General features: G+C 39.5%; 1 protein-coding gene across 7 annotated transcripts; it reads left to right on the top strand.

Annotated features, from left to right (window-relative positions):
• Positions 1–1,068: 1,068 nt before the first annotated feature.
• Positions 1,069–20,992, top strand: LOC143846740 (uncharacterized). 7 transcript variants are annotated; one of them, XM_077355283.1, is made up of 11 exons: positions 1,069–1,291; positions 2,570–2,623; positions 8,919–9,069; positions 9,170–9,334; positions 9,822–12,403; positions 12,502–12,647; positions 12,969–14,891; positions 15,046–15,094; positions 15,192–15,442; positions 15,804–15,911; positions 20,328–20,992. In XM_077355283.1, exons 5-11 carry the CDS (start codon positions 9,857–9,859, stop codon positions 20,569–20,571), a joined length of 5,268 nt encoding a protein of 1,755 aa, XP_077211398.1. In that variant the 5' UTR covers positions 1,069–1,291; positions 2,570–2,623; positions 8,919–9,069; positions 9,170–9,334; positions 9,822–9,856; the 3' UTR covers positions 20,572–20,992. The 7 variants fall into 7 exon arrangements, with proteins under 7 accessions (XP_077211398.1, XP_077211397.1, XP_077211399.1 ...); XM_077355282.1 differs by having other exon boundaries at positions 9,164–9,334; XM_077355284.1 differs by having other exon boundaries at positions 8,919–9,088.
• The last annotated feature ends 372 nt before the right edge of the window (positions 20,993–21,364 follow it).

Genomic DNA, 21,364 nt, shown 5'->3' with positions numbered 1-21,364 from the left:
ACGAAGTTAGAATTCTCAAAAGAGGGCAAGGGCGGTGAGACGCAACCACAACGACAACGACACAGTGGATTAGGGACTCAGAGTCATTGGTTAGAGAAGGTGACTCGGAGACTAGAGAGATGACTGACAAAATATTGGAACCTAAAAAAATGGCAGTGATAAATCGACTCCCATATGTGTTAAATCGACTCCCTATGTTAATTTAACACTAAAAATAGGACTTATTTATTTATTTATTTTCTAAAATACTCTTGAAATAATACTTTATATTCTAAAAATTGAAGGATATTTTCATAAAATAATATAATAAAATCGGATTTAGGACTGTGATACCGGCTTTTGTTAGTTTTCTAGATCCGATCAATAAATTTCTTGGAACCTATGATTGTGATCCGAAATATGTTCATGGATTCCAGTAGCGTATCTAGATCCAGCTCGTTTAAGTTTGGATTCATATGGTCCATCGAACTGTCAAAATCCATTGACTCTAGGGGTTCAACTCGGGTCGGGTTGAGGACTTGGGTCGGGTTGGCCTCAACCCGACTGGATGAACCTTTTTTCCCAAACCAATTCCGACCCGACCCGACCAGAGTTCAACCCAACCCAACCCAACCCAAGTTTTTAAGCTTACCAAAAAAATAAAATCAATAAAAAATGTCGTTTTTCACTCGGGTCAGGTTGCCCAAACCCTCAACCCTCACCCAACCCAAACTCAACCCGCGGATTCGGGTTGAACCCGACCCGAGTTGCACCCCAAGTGTCGTATGTAATCTATAACGGCGTTTGATCAAACCACAAACGTCCCTTACCCCTCCGTTAACCTGACCTGTCACCTGACAAATGTTAAACCCGCCGGCGCCAAAACCCCCAAAAATAGAAAATAAATATAAAACAAATCCAAAAATAGGAAAAAGCCCCCAATTTAGCAGCCCCGCCCTTTTTTAATTTTTTAACTATCCCTCATAGGTTCGGATCCGAAGCACTTCGCTGCGGACTCCGAACCTGAGCCTCGGTCAAACCCGAGCCTAGTTTCTCAGTTCGTTGAAATTTTCGCACTACTTCAGATCACTTTTTATCTTTCGCCCTGCTCTGAAAAACCCACCTTCTTCTTTACACAGCTGAAAAAAAAATTTAGCAAAAGGAAAGAAGAATAGAGGAGAGAGAAAGGGCATTTTCTCTTATCCTCCTTCGTTTCGTTGAAAACCCTAATCCTAGCTAGGGCACAAAAAAAATTGTGACGGAAATCTGGAGAATCGGTTTCGATCTCCATTAGAGTACTTTCCAAATCCAAGTAAGTTCGTTTTTCTCCCTTACGAAACCCTAATTTTCGCTACATCATAATTACGCGTGCTTTTTCTTGAAAGATTTTCTCTCTAGGGTTTTGTTTCGTTTCTAATTTTCGTGCTTGGATTTGGTCCCATTTTGTAGACCTAATTGGGAAATTTGAGTCATGTGTCGGTTTGATCTGTTGCGAGAGAGCTTTGGCTTAGGTTTTTGTTTTGTTCGCCCTTTTTTTTTAGGTTTGCTCGTTTGTAGATTCTGATGAATTGAGCTATGTTGGGAGTTTGACGTTTTCTAGGGTTTTGATGGCGTTTTTTGCTTTTTTTTTTACTGTTTGTAGATTCTAACTGTTTCAATTATCTTTTTTCTTAAAGTTTTGTTTCATGATGGTTTTCTTCATCATTTGTAAAATCTTCCTTTTGTTTTTCCTTCGGAATTTTACCCCCCCTCTTTTGTTTGCCTTGTCACGCATTTCAAAATCCTTACAAATTTTCAACTGTTCTGTCTATAACTTGATACTGAAGTGTTGATGCTTTTGTACAACTTTTTAGTAGTATTCCCCTTTTATATTTGATGAGAAAATGCTTAACAAGTTCACTATTATTTCTTGAAGTTCTAGTTCGAGTTGATTTTCTTTCAACTGTCTTGTTGATACTGATGTTGTGAATCTCTTGTAAAGCTTTTCAGTAGTCACCCCCTTTATATTTGATGCTAACTTGATACTGAAGTGTTGATATTTATGTAAAACATTTCACCCTTCTTCACCTTTGTATTTGGTGAAAAAGTGCTTAATGAATTCATTAGTGAGAACCAGATAATTCAGTTGAAAACAAGGTAAAACACGAAAGCTTAAAATCATCATAAGAATGAGGTGTTCGGCTCCACCGATAAACACTTCTGTCTGACCCGTCCATGATAAAGTTGTCTTGCAAACATGTTGGGGTGTGTATTTTGTCGTTGGGATGGAATATGCTTCCCAATGTTGTTGTTTTCATAAGGAAAAAGGTTCTCAATTTCTTTCTCATGAGGAACCTGGCTAGGATCCAAGTCATATTCATATATTGTTATCCAGCTTAGAACCATGTTAATGATTGATACTTGTATTCGGAAAAAATTGCTCCCTAAATCCATACATGCCTATGAGCTACACTTTATCGCTTTGATTAGAGTGCATAGACAATCTCATTGTTTATTATTGTGCCCCCTTGTTATTCATATTGTGAACTTCTATTTATGCCACCTCTTTGTTCAATAAGTAATTTGCAGAACTTATGTGTCTAATGTCTAGGTCATTCTTCATTAGCGAGTGAAGGAGTGAGAGTTCAACAAAACCATCCGTTCTGTATGTTGCTACTTTCTTCTATTTTCTTTGATTTTTTTATCCTACAAACCATTATTGTTTAGGTTTTTATATGTACTCTTTTAGATTTTCTTTGCTGCATGCTTTTCATTTTTCCTTGCTAACCTATTACCACTCCACGCACCACTGTTGTGGAAGCTTTTGAAGGGACGGTGCCTCAAGTGTGAGAAACATCCATATAACCTCTAAAGGTTACATTCTACCTTATCCTGTTTCCTTTCATGTAGATCTAGGGTCTATGGTTGTGTCATATAATATTTTTTAACCCGGAATTTATCTAGGAATCTGAGCCAGCACCTTAAATTTTATTGATATGATAAAAGAGTACAAAGAAGGGGGACATACCACCTTACCTCCAGATCCACAAAATTAATACACCAAAGCCTGCCTGCTACAAATACTTGGAAGTTGGAATGCTCAAGAAGTCACAAAAGTACATGAGGGAGGGGTACATACCACCTTATCTCAGGAACAAAAAACCAACAAATACACACAAAACTTATATGTTACGAATGCTAAGCCTAGGGATGCCCTAGAAATCAAATCAAGCACGGTGATCCGAAACCTGGTTACCCTCTCTGAACTGATGCATAATTTTAGGCTTCAAATAAAGGATAAGAAGAGAAGCTCCTGCCAATAGTATTTAATTGACCAAGGAGGGTTTTTTTAGAAACGTTTATGTCAATTAAGACCTTGTTGTTTGATTCGGGCCAAACGTTCAAGAATCCAAAGGCTTTATAAAATCTAAAGCCATCGAGTATACTTCTAGCTTCCGCATGGATATTGCTTCCCACACCATAATAATGAGCAAACGTAAGGATAACCCTGTCAGCATGATTTCTATCAATCACACCACCCTCAGATAAGCTAGGATTGTCCTTTGACGCCCCATCATTATTCAATTTTAACTCACCTAGCTTGGGCCCATGGTTTTAAATTTTGGCCGACATGTTTTGTTTCGGCCATGGCCAGAATAAAATTTACATTAAATCGAAAATTTACAAGATTTCGGCAAAATTTTGCCAAAATTCTGAAATTTCATCTTTAAAATTTGTTTTTACCCTTTTTACTAAATTTCCACTGAAATTTTAAAAATGCCCACTAAAATTTTATGATTCCCATCAAAATCGCCAAAAATTTTCACGGAAATTTCCACCCAAAATTTTTGACATTTCAGTGGAAATTTTATAAAAGCAGAAATTTTATCTTTTTTCATGATTTTGGCTCAAATTTCCATTGAAACGAATTCGGTTTCGGTGGTGCACCAAAACGAATATTTAAAACCTTGCTTGGGCCTTTCCCAGCATACATGAGTAACTCCAAGGCTTTTCGATGGTTCAAGAAATATCTCAACGTCGCTAAGAGCCATCTCTTCACAAGAAGACCAATCTGAAGATGCAGAGAATGAATTGGCAGACGTTTTTTTCCCATGCAGGGACATCTTTAATTAACAAGCTGATTGGCTTAAAGGAATCCTCCATGCGCCTATTGCACCTGTCGCCATATCCCCCACATATAAGTGAATGAATGACCTTCAGATCAAAACTGAAAGTTGTCTTACCTTTCCTCTCGGATAGCTCGAACTACTGAAGCAACCTAGCAATAATGGATTAGGTTCTCAAAAAGAGGCACCCCCTAGATAGATAGAACAGTGATACCATATAGCTCTTGCCACATCACTTTTAATGAATACATCATTCAACTATTCTTCTTTAGGTATGACAACACACCCACAATAGGAATAAATGAGATGCATATATCATTCAATCGACTATCAACAGAGATTCTATTCATAATTTTTTTTCAAATGAAACATCCAATTTTCATTGGAAGATCCTTCCAAAAGAATGTTGCCCACCTCTCTTAGGAAATTTAGTTCGCACCATATTCCATTCCGATTTAATAATGAAGTAGCCATAGTTATTAGGAGCCCAAACCAGTACATCTTCAGTATCGGTTATCCTAACCATAGATGCTTTAATGGCATTAACAATTCCTTGTGAAATATTATGCTCTACCTAAGAAAGATTCCACACTCAGCTTCTTTTATAACATTTTTGACCAGTAACCTGATTAATCAGTGAGTAATTTCCAAACCATTTATCTGTCCAAAAGGGAAACATTACCTTTCCCTATGATCCATCTACTGTTACTAATCCACTCATCTTTCATCCAAATCAAATCCTTTCATTGCATGGAATCACCTGTTTTTTCCGTAAGATAGAAGCTTCCACCCTTGATACTCAGTTTTCATAAAGTCTCTCCAACAATTAGATGTGATATGCATATTATGTATACTTTTGATCTTGAAGGCATTGCTAATATCCCGTAAGGAATTAATGCTAATGCTTCATTCCTTGGGTCTACAAAGATTTTTCCATGCTACCCAGTAATCCTTTTTTCCTCGATCTATCATTCTCCACCAATGTCCGCATCAGCCTACGGCCTGCCACTATCCATTACCCATGGCCTGTTACCTGAGCCCAAACACATCACTACTACTTAAGTGATAGGAGGAAAGAAAATACAGATTTACTATTTTTTAGTAAGTAAAAACTTACTATTTTTAGTAAAAAACAGACTTATATTTTTAGTAAAGACTTACTATTTTTAGTAAATCCGAACAGTGGCAAAAGACCCCCTCAACCCTCATAAAATCCAAAGGAGGAGAGCCCCACGAGGAATTTTTTACGTTTTGAAGAAAGTTCAAGGTGCTCCCAGCCGAAAGGTATTCTCCCCTTTTCTTCTCTCACGTTCTCCCCTTTCTGCTTTCCTCTCTTATCTTTGCACTCTCATTTCTCTCTCTCTCTCAATTCATCCTCTTTGTTTTCACCCCCTCCCTCGGTTGGGTTCATAATAAACTGCTCCCCCCCCCCCCCCCCCCCCCTTCCCTTTGAACAGTAGCAGTTTTCCTTGAACTGAAAATGGGGCGACTGAGGAAATGCACCCTGAAATAGAAAGCTTAAAAGACAAACTTAAGCATTTTGATTTCCCCTTTCTACGCCTATCTTTTCATTTTTATTGAACTTTGATTTCTTTTTTTTGATCTCTATCTCTCTCCTTCATCTCTCTTGTTCTTGATTTATTATTCTTCTCTCTTTATCTTGGTTGAGATTAGCCATTTTCCCCCTCACTCTAGCTTTCTCTCTTTCCTCTTATTTTTATTCATTTTAGCACCTTACCACCATATTCCCTATCCTCCTAAACATTTTCTATTTGATTTACACCTTTATTTTCCCAGATTAGTCCTACCCTTATCACCCTGATCTAGGGGTGCAATTTGGGTCGAGTTCAACCCGAACCCTTCGGGTTCAACACGATTTTGGGTCTGGTCGGGTTGGGTCAAATCCAAAATCGGGTCTGGTTAGGGTTTGAAAAGGCTAACCCGATTTTATTTCGGGTTGGGTTCGGGTTAAGGCGTAGAAATCCCGACCCAACCCGTAACACGAAGCCTCTGTCTAAAAATAATAGAAATTTGAGATTGTAAAGGCGCCATGTATTTTTCTCAAAACTTACTTTTTATCTTTTGGCAATGACATCTGTCAAAGGTTGCTTTTTAAACTTAGCCATTGACAGCTATAACGTCCGTCTTTCCCCCCTTTTTTCTTAGCATTAATAACTTCTTGCTTTTGGGAGACCCAACCTGTCACTCTCTTACTCTGTTTATATTTATTAATTCTTGCCTTTTCAAAGAAGCAACGAGTGTAAAAGTATCCTTTACATCTCCTTTCTCTAATCCGATTCCATTTCTCTCTCTGTGTTTCCAATTTTCCATCTCCTTCTCTATGCAAGATTCCATCTCCCTCTTTGAGAAACCCTAATCCATTTTTCGTTTCATCATCTATCTCCATCTTCTTCATGCTACCCTAATCCTTTATAATGGCAGTGCCTAATCTTCACCGGTTGATGCAGGGTTCATGGCGGGATTATTGAAGAGCATATAGGCACTTCGTCTGATTTCTTTTTTCTTTCCAACTCGGGTCGGGTTCGGGTTGAGGAAAAGGTCAGGCGTGTTGGCCCTCTTCGGGTTGAGACTCGGGTCGGGTTAGGGTTGGAGAAATGGCACCTCAGGTTGGGGTCGGGTTGGCCTCAACCCGACCCAACCCGACCTGAGTTGCACCCCTGCCTTAATCACATTATCCACCATCATTCTCTTACCTCCATTAGATGTTGATTGGATCATAGTTAGGTTTATATCATAGATCTGATTTTGTGATGCCTTATTTGAGGCTTGTTTATTTTTTTCATCAGCTGGTCGTTGTGTTTATGTACTTGACGTGTGAAACCTCCATTAGGCTAAATTAATTTCTATTTTATGAATGAACTCTAAAGTTTAGAATTTCTATGAATATCTTCGCTGAATTTGATTTTTAAGCTTTGTTTAACCTGTTTTGGGAATGCATGTTGTTCTAATTGAATTAGAACCTTTTATTTGCTCATAAATTTCTGGAAGTCAACCTGTGAACCCTAGGTCTGCATTACAATCTAATAACCTATTTTAGGATCCATAATCCAAAATTTCACCTATTTTTTCGTCGGTAACGTAACTTCCATAGATCTATCCTACATCAGATTTGGTATTCGAGCAAAGTATTTGTTCTTTTTTCTTTCGTTCTGCATCATCTCCTCCTAAATGTCTTGGAAGAAGATCAGGCAGAGCAACATACATATGGATTCTCCTCGGCCTAGATGGGACCCTCCTCCGTCTGGGAGGCTGAAGCTGAACTTCGATGGATCGAGCATTGGTAACCTTGGAACGAAGGGTATTGGGGAGCTTCTAAGCAATGACACTAGTGAAATCCTATGGGCTTTCTCAGGACCATAGGAGAGAAGGGATCTAATGAGGCGGAGGTTATACCTCTCCTTTATGGTACGCCTCCTTTATGGGATGAGATTGGTTGATGTTTTCACAACCATGAAATTATTATCGAGGGAGGCTCCCTTAACGTAATAAGGTGGGTGAGAGGCGATTTTGACATTCGATTACTTGCCTCCTTGATGATGTTGTGTTGCGCATATTTTTCTAGCTTTGTATCTATTGCATTATAACTGTGTTGTTTGTATTTTCTTTGACCACCTCGATTATTAGGCTTTTGTCCCTATTTTAATAAAGTTTCCTCCATTAAAAAAAATTGTGTCTTTCAAATGCTATTTAAAATTTATTATTAATTCTATCATCTAAGTTTAATCTAATTGTGTTTTATTGTATTTTTATTTATAGATGTCTTGTGTCTTACTCAATACTCATGGCATTGGATACTTGTATCTATGACCATATCTTGCATTTTTTAAAATGCCATGTTATATTTCCATTCTTGTGTTCGTGTCCATAACTGTATCCTTATCTGGTATCATAGCTTGTATCACAATGGAAATACTTCAATATATATTGAAGAAAACAAAGGATACCCGTAACGGCTGAACAGGTCTCCACGTACTCTTTTTTTTAAAGATAATTCCATTAAAAAAAAAGGACAAGAGCACATAACAACACTATAATGATGAGTCCACAAGGGAGAGCAGTTGTTCAACCTAGCAAAAACAAGATAAAAAGCAGAAAAACAACACTATACAATCGGGTATATATAGCTAATAATGAGCTTGATGATGCCTTGTTTTGCCATCCACATTCGAATTAGCCAATCTCCATCTATGTTGGAATTGTGGATTAATAACACTGCATAAACCAGCAATTTTCATAATAGTGTGCACCAACTTCCAGGAGCCCAGTGTAGCTCCATCTGTCGACGCTAAAGTAAAAACACTTTGGAGTCTCCTTTAACAATGTTTCCGATGGAAGGCTCCATAAAGGTGCGAAGGCTGGTGAGAAGGGATTTAGCTTCCACATCATTTGAGTCCACTATGCCACAAGGACCAGAAAAACATGTAAGGGTCCTGCCTTTGTGGTCACTAAAGATTTCTTCAATGTTGGCGTGGCCATGTTTACCTTTTGAGCTACAGTCAAAGTTCACTTTTATAACATCAGGAGGGGGAGGACACCATCTAGGAGTGGTTTTTTTAGAAGATTTCTCCACACACTTACTTTTTGACGGTATACTTATTATGCTAAGAAGATCAGTAGAAATAAGAGATGGTTCTCTCAGACAACAAAGTGGCACGTATAACACATAAGAACTTGGAACACACTTTGCATAGCTAACTTGGCTTGATACTGCTATGCAACCATGAAACGATGGCTGATATACATGAAGTGCTTTTTATATTTATCATCCTTTTGAGTTGATATATTTTGGTTTAATGGTCTCATTTTCTGCAGGACGGAATTCTGGATGACGCAAAGGTTTTGCTGACATGTACAAAACAGGCGTAAGCTGAGGAACACCTTTATGGAGCAAATTTGAGTTATACATTATGCACTGGGTGGAGCATCATTCTCTCCCTTTTCAGTAGGAATGAGAATGTTTTAGGTACCTTCTTACCTTTAAGGTATTCTTCTTTTCCTACAAAAAGCATCTACTCTGGACAATTTACCGGCAGGCTTATCTATGCCTGGCAATGAAGTTGCAGACAAGCTCCACAATTTCTTTGAGCAAGACAACGTCTCCCAGCATCAACCACAAGTTGCTAGTGGAAATTGGCCAGTTTTAAATAACAACCTGTGGGTCGGCAGCCCGAGACATAATAGAACACATCCGAACTCCAATCTAAAGAACCTCAATCTACAATCATCTGGTATGTATGGGTTGATTACTTTTCAGCTGTTTTCTTTGGCTTCATTAATATCATCTGCTCATGTTTTCCCCTCTTTTGTTAGTCAGAGTGCATCTTATAATGGTTTAAGGATTGATTGTCTACCAAACTGTACCTCTTTATTCATTGTGTGTATTTTCCATGAAGCTTTTGTATATCTGATGGAAACTGCCTTAGTTTCTATATTCAAGATATGCATATACCATTGGATTTTAAGCTCATCTGATTGGTGTACTTGCACTTGACTTTTTTTTCTTTTGTTTTAGATCTCAAGTGGCTTCAAGATTTCTTTTTCTTTTTCAAGCCTTCCAGTTCTTTACTCCTTGTTTTAATTTTTAAGATTTTCCTTTATATGATGAAAAATTGTTTAAGGTTTACTTTTAAAATATGCATATGCCTTATTGATTTTAAAGCCCCTCTGTTAAGCGTTCTCACGAGACTTTTTTATGTTCTGTTTTGGTATTGTTAGAGTCTGAGAGGGGAAATGGCTGGCCGTCTTCACGAATGCCATATGGCAGAGACCTTTCACAATTAACTCTGAGACCTGATTTCGCGAAAAGCCAACCGAGAACCCAGCAGCTGAGTTTCAATGGCTTTATGCACAGTCCTCAGAGTTTCCAAACAAGGCCAAACCAGATGGAGTTTCTGGGGGAAGATAAAGTACTGGACCAGCATAATTTGACGTCTAAAGGCTTAACTATTATTGAGTCACAGCAAGGGAATGCTCCCGAACACAGCCAGGGCTCGGCAAGAAATTCCGAAGGACTTGAAACCGCCAAGTCTCGTGTGAATTTCGACTTCCTTGGTGGTCAGCAGCCACTAATGAGGAGCCAACAACCCGGCGCGCCACAACCTTGGCCGGGGCAGCAATCGGGGTTTAATGATATGCAGTTGTGGCAACAACATTTCATGTACAAGCAACTCCAAGAGCATCAAAGACAGCAACAACTAGATCAGGAAGCGAGACAAAGTAATTCTGTAGGTCAGCTGCCTACTTTGGTCACTGGGATGCCTGTTCATGAATCATCCAACTACACGTGGTCAGGTGATGTTATGGGAGGAGACAATAAGACACCAAGTACCTCCCAAATGTTTGTGGTTGGCAACATGAACTGGGTACAAAGGGGTGGGTCTCCTGCCGTGGAAGGATTTCCGAATGGGCTTATGGTGTCACAAGATCAAAGTCGGACATTACGTTCAATGGGTAGTCCTCAAAATCTTGATCAATCTTTATATGGTGCTCCTGTTGCTACCCCAAGAGGTTCTTTGAATCAATATTATCAGTTCCAAGGGATTCCTCACAATGGGGCTGATATGTTAACCAAGGCAGGTGGGAACCAAACGGAGAATCCAGTAACACAATCAGCTGCCTTTAATTCTTTTCAAAATGATCAATCTGTTGTGTTTCCCAATCAGGTCTCCATACAAGGGAACAATTTGTTCAGTCATATTCCCGTGCAAACTTTAAACAATGGTTTTATATCAGGAAATTTTTCGCAATTGAATCCCTTGCCAAGGAATATGCCGACACAAGAATTCCATGGGAGTCAGGAGCGGCCTGGTTGGGCCGCATCCGTACAAGAAAAAGAAGTGACACAGGTGGGCCCTTCTCATGGCGTGGTTAGTCTAGATCCAACTGAAGAGAAGATCTTGTTCAATGATGACGGCATCTGGGATGCTTCTTTTGGTGGGACCATTGGCATGGGTACAATAGGTTCTCTACGTGGAAATCAGCTGGAAGGTACTGATTACTTAAATGTTTTTCCATCTATTCAGAGTGGGAGCTGGAGTGCTCTTATGCAATCAGCTGTTGCGGAAGCTTCTAGCAGCGACACGGGGTTACAGGATGAGTGGAGTGGGTTGAGTTTTGAGAAAATGGATGTGTCAACCAAGAATCATCCTACTGCCGGTGATCGGAAGCAGACAACTTGGGTTGATGACAGTTTGCAGGCTGCCCCTTCTTTAACCTCAAGGCCCTTTCCCTTGTTTGATGATGCCAATATGGGTCCGAGTCGTAGTATCCCTGTTTTTCAGCAATCAACTGCCAAATTTTCATTTAATCAGAGTGAGAGAGAAAGAACCGATCCACCCCATGATGCCCTTCAGCAATCACCTAAAGAAACTGGCAAGTGGTTAGATCAGAGTTCCCAGCAAAAGCCACTTATTGAGGGGAGCCTTCAAATTCAAACAAATGCCCATTTGGAAAATACTTCTCCAGGTGCTTGGGGTAATCAGATGTATGAGCAGTCACGTAGTGCCGTGCATTCGGACATTGTGTTAAATCCGCAGAACATGCAGGGTTCTTGGGCCCACCAACAGAGCATGCCCTTATATAATATTAGTAACCAATCTTGCAATAAACTAAATGGTTGGAATATGAATGAGTCGCTTACACCAACTGGAGATGATACTTTAAAAATTTGTGATAATGAAAGCGATGTTCAACATATGAGTGACTTTAGTGCTCTTCCAAATTCAAGCAATTCAAAGATGAGTCAGGAAATAAATCAACAGGTCCTAAATAGTCATCAACTTGATTATGGGAAGCATGCTAATTTTGATTCTTCTTTAAAATATAGAGGAAACGAGAATGTGGGAAATTATCAGCGTCAGATGGGCAAGGGCCAAGTTCAAGAGTCATCCATGAATAACTCTGAGAGGGTATCCGGTGAAACATATGATAAAAAATGGGAGAATTCCTTTCAGAAAGAGATCTCTAACGACAGTTATAGTTCGGGTCATTCACATCCTGGTCAGCATACTGGAGGTAGCACAAGAGAGAAAGCCTTGTTTGGTGCAAATGATTCTCGTAACCAAAAGTCTGCTGGTCAGGTTAGTCGAAAATCTTCTGGAGCTCGCAGATTTCAGTATCATCCAATGGGAAATTTGGCGGACAATGTGGAAGCCTCTGACACCACAAAACACATTACGTATTCACAGGGCTTATCTCAACCAGTCACCCGAGGACCAAAAAGTCAAGAGCAAGGATATTTTGGTCAATCAAAGTTTGTTGGTCATTCTATTTCAAACAATGTCATGGATATGGAAAAGGTGAATGCTGCCTTATATGTTTATAGAGAAAATATTCGTCGCTTCTATTTTTTCTGTAGTTACCTGTCAAGTGTTTATGGTGAATCCTCTCTTTACAGAGTTGCGTACCCGATTCGAAGAGAAATGCAAAAGGAGCAGTGGATGCGACTTCTAGAGGCATTTATCTGGGCTATGACTCCACCGTATCTGCTTCCTTTGATGGATCAGATGCTTTTTTTGCACCAAAAAGGACTGGTCAGACAAGGTGGGTAATAAGTTGAGGATATTTCTATTGTGCTTCCATTTGGGGTATGAACCAGAGTCTCGTTATTGGTTTTGAATGAGGGAAATGATATCAGCACAACCATGTTTTGATATTTGCACAAAGCATTTTGTCTTTTAGTATTTAAAGAGCTGTCAAAAGGTTATTATGTTTCCCAAAAAGCTCTCACTAGGCAATTAAAGAAGAAAAGACAGCTGGGTTTGTGCAAATATCAAGATATGATTGTGCTGATAACATTTCCCTTGAATAATCCTTCAGTTATTGTTTTTTTGTGGAACTTATAATGAAAACTGTCATTTGCAGTCAAAATATGCTCGAGCTTCTCCACAAGGTGGACCAGTCAAGGGACAACACCACACCACACATTGGCACTTCTGACCAGAATTTGTTAGAGATTACAGAAGGAGCAACCTCTGATGCATCCGTTGCTCATCTACATCACAGTTATTCTTCTGCCTCCCATGGATTTGGTTTACGGTTGGCCCCTCCCTCTCAACGGCAGTCATTTTCAAACCCGACCTTGTCCTCCCAGACAACATCACAGACAATTAATGATCTTAATTCAAGGCATGTTGATCCAGAAATAGGAGATAGGGGCCCCACATGGTTGACTACTTCTACTGCACAGTCTCTACCTCGTATCCATGAAGATTCTCAAAGAGAATATAGGGACAATAAATCCAATATTTTAGGGCAGACAGGCAATGAAAACTTACCCTCCAATGTGCAAGGCAAACATGGTAAAATCACTTCCCATTTTAGACAGACACACAAACTGCATGACGGAGTGCCAGCAGATCAATCTGTTCATTCATCAGTGTCTGGTGCATCTAACAGGATTTTACCTTTCAATCCCGGGCGCCATGCAGATAGTCGATTGGGTATTGCATCTACACAGTCTTACTCAAGCGAAACTGACCGCTCCCAGCCTATGAATGTGAGTTTTTCCAATCAAAGGGTTTCGGGCCAACAAAAGTCCATCTTGGAGCCCATACCAGTCTCACAACCTCCCATTACATTGGGCATGTCTCAACAGGGTGCCTTCTCGGCAATGCTGCATAATGTGTGGACCAACATTTCAGCTCAGCAACGTTTATCTGGCGGCCCACCTCATAAAGTTCCACCCAATATGTTCCAGTCCATCGGCCCATCAAATAGTACATCTGAAGCAACCTTGTGGGCCCCTCAGACGATAGATGATCATGGCATGAAGAATGGAGGAAATGGTCCAACTGAGTTAGGTACATGTACCATTAATTCACAACATTTAACCTATGGGGAAGAGCAACCGCGTAAAGACAACTCTGTGCAACAATTATCGTCTGAGAGGGTTGGCTTGGCTCTGCGGACGGATGTTGCACAAGGGAAAGAACCTGTGGTACAGAGTGCTGCCACTTCCAATCAAGATATTGAAGCTTTTGGCCGTTCTTTAAAATCTTCGGATATTTTGCGTCAAAATTACTCCTTACTGCACCAAATGAAGGCCATGAAGGATCCAGAGACTGATCCGAGTAGGAAGAGTGGGAAGAGACTCAAAGAAACAGAGCCTGGTGCTGATGCTCAGCAAACGGTTGGTATGACAGGTCAGCGGTTTGTGTATGGGTACAGTTCAATGACCAGAGATCCTGTAGATAATGAACTGAGTGGCGCAGCCAGACACTTTCCATCACCCGACGCTAAAATGCTATGCTTTTCTTTGAATGGAAAAGATGATCCAAATGCAAATGGATCTACAGTTCACATTGAAGATGTACCATCTCAGGATATAGTCACGTTTGAACGAAATGATCCCCGTAATCATTCCAGTCATAATACTATACCATCTAGACCGTCTACCAACATTAATCCGCAGATGGCACCGTCCTGGTTTGAGCATTATGGTACCTATAAAAATGGACAAATTTTGGCTATGTATGATGGATTGGACAGTTCACGGAGTACAGCAAAAGTGGCTGCCCAGAAGTTCTTTTTTGGAAAGGCTTCTGAGAATTTGCATATTCATTCTACAGTGGAACAAGCAAATATTGGTGATGCTGTTGGTAGTGCTTGGAAAACTCTGAACACAGTTGTAGCGAATGAGTACTCTTCCCCCCAATTTATACCCCCAGATGCTGTCGACCAAAATTTGGCTGTTGTGAGGCTAAAGAAGCGTAAAAGTGTGGCTTCAGAGCTTTTACCATGGCACAAGGAAGCTACACAAGGATCCCAGAGGCTTCAGGATATCAGGTGGTGGCAAGACTTTATTTAAGAGCGCTACTTGCTTTGCTATTGCTTATTTTTTATTTATTTCTTTTAAACTTGATAGATGAGTTGCCTTGAGAAATGGTTCATTGTCTTCATGTTTGTTTGTTAACGAGTAAAATATTTCTTTTGCTCACAGCATCGCAGAGCTGGATTGGGCACAAGCAGCAAATCGGCAGATTGAGAAGGTTTGTTTTTAGTTGATTGGATGACATTAAATTATACTTTTCCTAGTACTTTTACCGAATAAGTAAATAATTTTAATGCCTCCTTTTCTAATTGCAGGTAGAAGATGAGTCTGAAGTGATTGATGATGTACTGCCAATGCCTCTACCCAGGAGAAGGCTTATTTTGACAACACAGCTAATGCAACAACTCCTTCGTTCCATACCAGCGGCAATTTTGTGTGCAGAGGCCACATCAGAATATGAAAGTGTGGCCTACTTTGCTGCTAAATTAGCGTTAGGAGATGCATGCAACAGCCTGAATTCTTGCTCAGGAAGTGATTCTCGCGTGAACCCTAACAACAGAAACACGTAAGAAATCCTCTTGAAGCCACACTTTTGAATATGAGCAATATTATAAGCAAGGCTTAAAATTTCGGTTCCGGTTTCGGTTTCAGACATAGCCGAAACTGAAATTTCAGCCAGAGTCCCAAATTTTGGCCGAAATTCGGTAAAAAAAACAGATTTGAAACTTGTGCCGAAATTTCGGGCGAAATTTGGAACTCTGGCCAAAATTTCGGATTTCGGTCAAAATTTAAAACCATGATTGCAAGTGATATGACATTATGTCTTTGAGATGAAGATGCCTCTTACGGATGCACATTATGTCACAATTTGTAGGTATTGGTGAGGACTTTATACATCTAAAGATAAACTTTGTAATTTTTTCCAGGACATCTGAAAAGTTTAAGGCTTCTGAAAGGGTAGGGGATCAACTTTTCTTAAAAGAATTGGAGGACTTTATTGGTAGAGCAAGGAAGCTGGAAAATGATTTGCCGAGGTATGAGCAAAGTTCAGTATGTCGTTCATGATGAATTCCAACCTTTTGTTCTTACAGGCTGCTGAAAGCATGTTCATACTATCATTATTTCTGTTCTATATGAGTTTTAAGTTTATGTTGTCTCTGTGCCTGTCATTTTTTCGTTGGTTTGTTGTGGTAAGATGCAATTGCTGACCAGAGCTGCCAATGGCACTCTGAGACAAGTCCACTTCTTGTTCGACAATGGTCTTTCATTTTTTCCCTCTTTGCTGGCAAAATGTACCCTAACTGGGAACTACAACTGATTCAATGAAGTTGGTAACCTGGAATATTTGTGGCCTGGGAATGGCAAGAAGAAAATAGTCATGGAGATAGCGGGATCTAGAAACTTTAAGAATGATTCAGTAATCCAAATTAGAATCTGTGCGTGACTGTTGTTCATTTTATTTGGCTAAGCAATAGTTGTACCAGCAGAAGGGACCGGACGACTGGGTGTTTGCAACTTTGCATACATAAATGATCTGCAAAGGGGAATAAACGTATGGGGGTTCTTGATCTCCGTACAATTGTGCATGGGGTTTAGGTTGTTGATTACGGTGTTCTACCATCCATACTTCTAAGTGTAAGGGCATCAAGGGATTGTGGAGGGAGTTTGTTGATATGAGTATGCGCGCGCGTATGTGTGTGTGTGTGTGTGTGTGTGTGTGTGTGAGAGAGAGAGAGAGAGAGAGAGAGAGAGAGAGAGAGAGAGAGAGAGAGAGAGAGAGAGAGAATAATTAGTGTGATCACTAATATGTAGAATTCTAACAGAGAATAATTAGTGTGATCACTAATATGTAGAATTCTAACAATTTTATTAACGACCAAGATTTGTTGCTCTCCCATGGTGTTTTGGGAGAGATTTCAACATTATATCTCACTGCAACAGTGCCTTACCAAGCATTATTTCTGAACTGAAATTTGTCCTTTGTTCTTATTATAATGCTGGGTCGACATAAGGAGATACAAAATAGATGAGGTAAAAATTAGGATCTTCACCAATGACCAACTTTGAAATTAGACAATCCTCTTACATTCTTGAAGCCTGTTATACTCTGCATCTCACGGCAACTCACAATGGCCCAAACAGAACAAATCCAGTGACCAAGTAGGTCAAGTTTTTGTCCCACACAAGTTTGGTATCCTCGGTGCTCAGAACCACGAAGAGGTGGAAGTTCTCCCAAACTAGTTTCTCCCCTAGAGCTAAGAATCAGGTTGTCAAGGGACTAGCCCCTTGAACTGTCAAACTACTGGCGTTGCTGTTACCAAATACCTCACAAGACGAAGCTTCCATCCATTGAAAGCTGAAATGTGGAGTTCTGAGAAATCCTAACACCCCTACCAACAGTCCAAATAGGAAGCACCTCTCCACCTATTTCTCTCAAATTATACCAAATACCCACAACAAAACCTTCATCTTTCTGGTAATCAGGCAAAAAACCAAATGCAAAAGACCAATTTTAAATACCCACTGCCTTCCCTAGTGCTAGAAATATAAAATCCAGAGGGACTGAAACCAGTGAAAACTCATCACAGAACCCACAAGCGATAGATCATAAAACAACCACCATGGCTAAAAATGACCCAACAATCCACAATAATCCGCAACTGTGTCATCTTTCCCACACCATTAACCCGAACCAATCTTACTTTTTTCCCCTTCACTTCCCATATCACATCCTTCAGAACAGTAACCCCTTCGAAGGTATTACGAATATTCTCTAACCTAACACCCGATGAGTATGTGTTTCTTGTTCCATTTCCCATGCTTCTCTTCGTCTACCGAGGTATCCAAGAAGAGGGATTCTATAGCTGTCATCTCTGCAATGAAAGTTTTACCTGAAGCCACCGAAACCCTATATGAGCTTTTCTTTATAGGGTTACAAGAACTAGTTCTAAATAAATCATCAGGGATTCCCTTGGTCTGAGTTAGAGCCGAAATTTTTGAAACTCAATCGAAGCTCAATGCATTGAGTTTGGTAGCTAAATCCATTAGCAATGGAGAGGGCAACTCGATAGAAAAATCAAGAAAAAAATGACTGAGATTGTGGAGATTTAGAGAGATAGTGAGAAGACGAAGATCTATGAAGCACGGATACGGGTATGGGGTGCGGGTATGATACGGGTACATGGATACGTGATTTAAAAAAAAAATGATACGGGTACGTTGAATATAATATATTTTATTATATATTTATAAAAATTAAAAAATTTAATAGTGAAATTTAATTGTCGGTCTCCTTCTCTTGTCTCCCAACTACGATTTTGTCGGTCTCCTCTGGAGAAGCGATACGGTCAGTCTGCTTCTCTCGTCTCCCAATTACAGTTTTGAGGAAATCCAAGATTCTAAAGTCCGCTTATGCAAACGGCCCCTAAACGATCTTATCTCCATGTTGAAGATGATCAATAATAAGGATTTATAAAAATAGGATACAGGTACGTTGGGCCTCATGAGAGTGCGGGTGCGCCCGAGTACGCCCTCATCCTCCCGATGACGTTTGGATGCGTACTGCGTACCCGGTATGCACCCAGGGACTAATTGGGCGCACCCGCACTCAATACGCACCTGACACGGGTGTGTGGGCCTCTGGAGAGTACCCGTGCTTCGTAGACGAAGATGAAAATGAGGCAAAGGATCTGGCATTAGCAACCGACGAAGGCCAAATATCGGCACATGACGACATATAATGAAGGTTTTCGACGAGAAAAATGAAAAGACGTCAGGGACAATTGGGGGTTATACCCGATAAAATGCGGTTTTGGTTTCTTTGAAGCAACAAATTTTCGCTCCGAATAATTTTAGTTGTGAATGAGCTGGCAAATGTAAAATGTAGGTAATTATTTTCAATCGAATGTCATTCCTTTCTTTTCCTCATTCTCCGACCTAAAAAACACGGAAAAGTGCTTTTATAAATGGTTGCCAAACACAGCCTAAGATTATTGCAGACTTTAGCCATAAGTTCTAGGTGGAGGTGGAAGGATTAACTACCCCTTTCAAAAGTACCTTGTGTAAGCCCTAAAAATGTATATGTCCTGTTGATGATTTCTAATGAATGCCTTGAGACATCGAAGAGAGAAGGCACATATCTGACCTGATTTGTAAAGCCTACCTGGAAACGGTCTATGAGCATGTGGAGCATGTGGATTGGGATTTTTTTTAATTTTATTTTCTTCTATGGGAAGTGGATGTTGGGGAGAGGTGGCATTGGCTCAAAGAGTGCATTTTTCATGCCCTTTTGTCATTGCTGGTGAGTGGTAGATCAGTAGGTCTCTTCCAGCTTGCTCGGAGGCTTTGATAGCATGCCCTTTTGTCATTGCTGGTGAGTGGTAGATCAGTAGGTTTCTTCCAGATTTCTCGGAGGCTTTGATAGTGGGGCCCCTTTCTCCGTCACATTTTACTCCAGTGGGTGTAAAATTCTTAAAAATGGAATGTTAATAGTTTTTATTAAGGAAATAGAGATTGGCGGAGGGGGTGTGGGGGTTGTTCTCTCATGGTGTTTTGGGTGAGATTTCAACACTGTATCCGTTACCGTGAAGAGGGGAATAAGTAGTGTGACCGCTTATGTAGAATTTTAACGATTTTATTAATCACCAATATTTGTTGGATTACCATTGAGGGAACACGATAAAGATATTTTTTTCATGTCCAAGTTGGGCAGATTTCTTATTTTTATTGGGAGTGGCAGTTTGGTGATGGTTACCAGAGGAGATTACCTGACTGATTTCAGATCACTTGCCGGTTGTACTTCAGGTGGGGAAGGAGGAAAAAGGGCCTTCTTAATATATTTTTTCATGTCCAAAATTTTCTCATTTGCTTCGTATGTGTCATGCATTGTCTATTTATGCAATCTTAATATATTAAGTTTGAGAAATATGATATTGCCTTCTGAAATTCAACATTTATTTGTCTAAAGTTGATATCAAAATGTCACGAAGGTTGAGGGCTCTGGGCTCGGATATGTTTTCAACTTTCTTCTTTTTTCATTTTCCGAACGATAATTCCAAGCATTGTCTTCATAGTTCAAAATCTTTGATGCTTGCATAGTCACAAATATCTCTTATATTTAAGATCCCGAAAAATTAATAGTTTATTTTATACTTTGAAAATATTGTGATAAATTCACGATATTATTTCTTGTCCTAATTTTTTTAAATTTTACATTTTCATATATTTCATATATTTTTTGTTCTAGTTTTTCTCCAATATAAACCCAAAAATAACAAAAAATTAAAATTGAAAATATCCCGAGAGACGCCCATTCCGAGAAATTCCTGAGACATATTTGTGATTATGAATGCTTGCACCTATTTGATCGAATGCATTTAAGTGAATTACGTTGAAACATATATTTCCTTTTGCAACTTTTCTTCTCTAATTGCTCCCCTATGAACTTGCAGACTGGACAAGAGAGCTTCAATTTTAGATCTCAGAGTGGAATGCCAGGATTTGGAGAGGTTTTCCATCGTCAACCGTTTTGCTCGATTCCACAACCCCCGATTCCACGACCGGAGCACTACAGCCAGTGCCGAGGGCTCCTCCTCCTCCGAAGCAACTGCGCGAAAAACATTAGCCCAGAGATATGTCAATGCACTACCAATGCCTAGAAATCTTCCTGAGGGGGTGCTCTGTCTCTCACTTTAATCATTAATTAATTGATTTTTTCACTTTGTAGCCATCAAGTTCTCTGTGCATTTATGATCTTCAATCACTATGTGCACCACACACACACCCCTACATTGCACAAACACAAGAACCAAAAATGAAAAAGAAGAAGAAATCAAGCATTTTTTGAAGAAAATGCTGAAAATCAAAACTGGGTTTTATAACAGTTTGAGAATTCAGGGGTGCCCATTGAGAATTGAGGCTGTTCATATCATTCCTGATAATTTCAGGTCTCTGTATATGCATGAAAAAATTGTAAGGATACTTTTTTTCCCTACATTCTTCAAAAAGGGAACAAGGAGGGAGAATTGGTAAGCTTCATAAAATTCTTTGCAAGCTATATGGTAATTAGTTAATTTTGAATATCTTATGGGTATTTCAATATGTAGCACTTGCAGAAGTTTTCTGGCTCGGTGTTGCATTATTGGAACGAATCTGCTAGTCTTTTCTTTCTTTTTTCAATTTTACTTGTAAATTTGATAATTAATGCAAATTCCTTATTTTTTTTTTGGGAATTCTAATGTCATTTTTTTATTAATCTTATACACATCACTATAATCCGGATTTCTCTATACATCCACCCCCTACAGGGATTAATTTGGTCATACAAATGTATAAAAGGAAGAAGCATCACAACCAATTAAATTAACTCAGTCGATTGATGAATAAAAGGGTTTGATAGTGTGGTTCTATTCATAATCTTGCTAAAATTCAGAAAGGGAAATTAATACTGACACCCATTATTGTCAGTGTTTTGCGTCGTATTAGTCTC

This window comes from Tasmannia lanceolata, unplaced genomic scaffold (genome assembly GCF_043159265.1).
Source record: "Tasmannia lanceolata isolate RefF3 unplaced genomic scaffold, GAP_Taslan_0.1 ptg000015l, whole genome shotgun sequence".
In the NCBI taxonomy this organism is placed as follows: Eukaryota; Viridiplantae; Streptophyta; class Magnoliopsida; order Canellales; family Winteraceae; genus Tasmannia; species Tasmannia lanceolata.
Note: the sequence above shows the minus strand (reverse complement) of the source record. Positions and strands in the feature narration are given on the sequence as shown.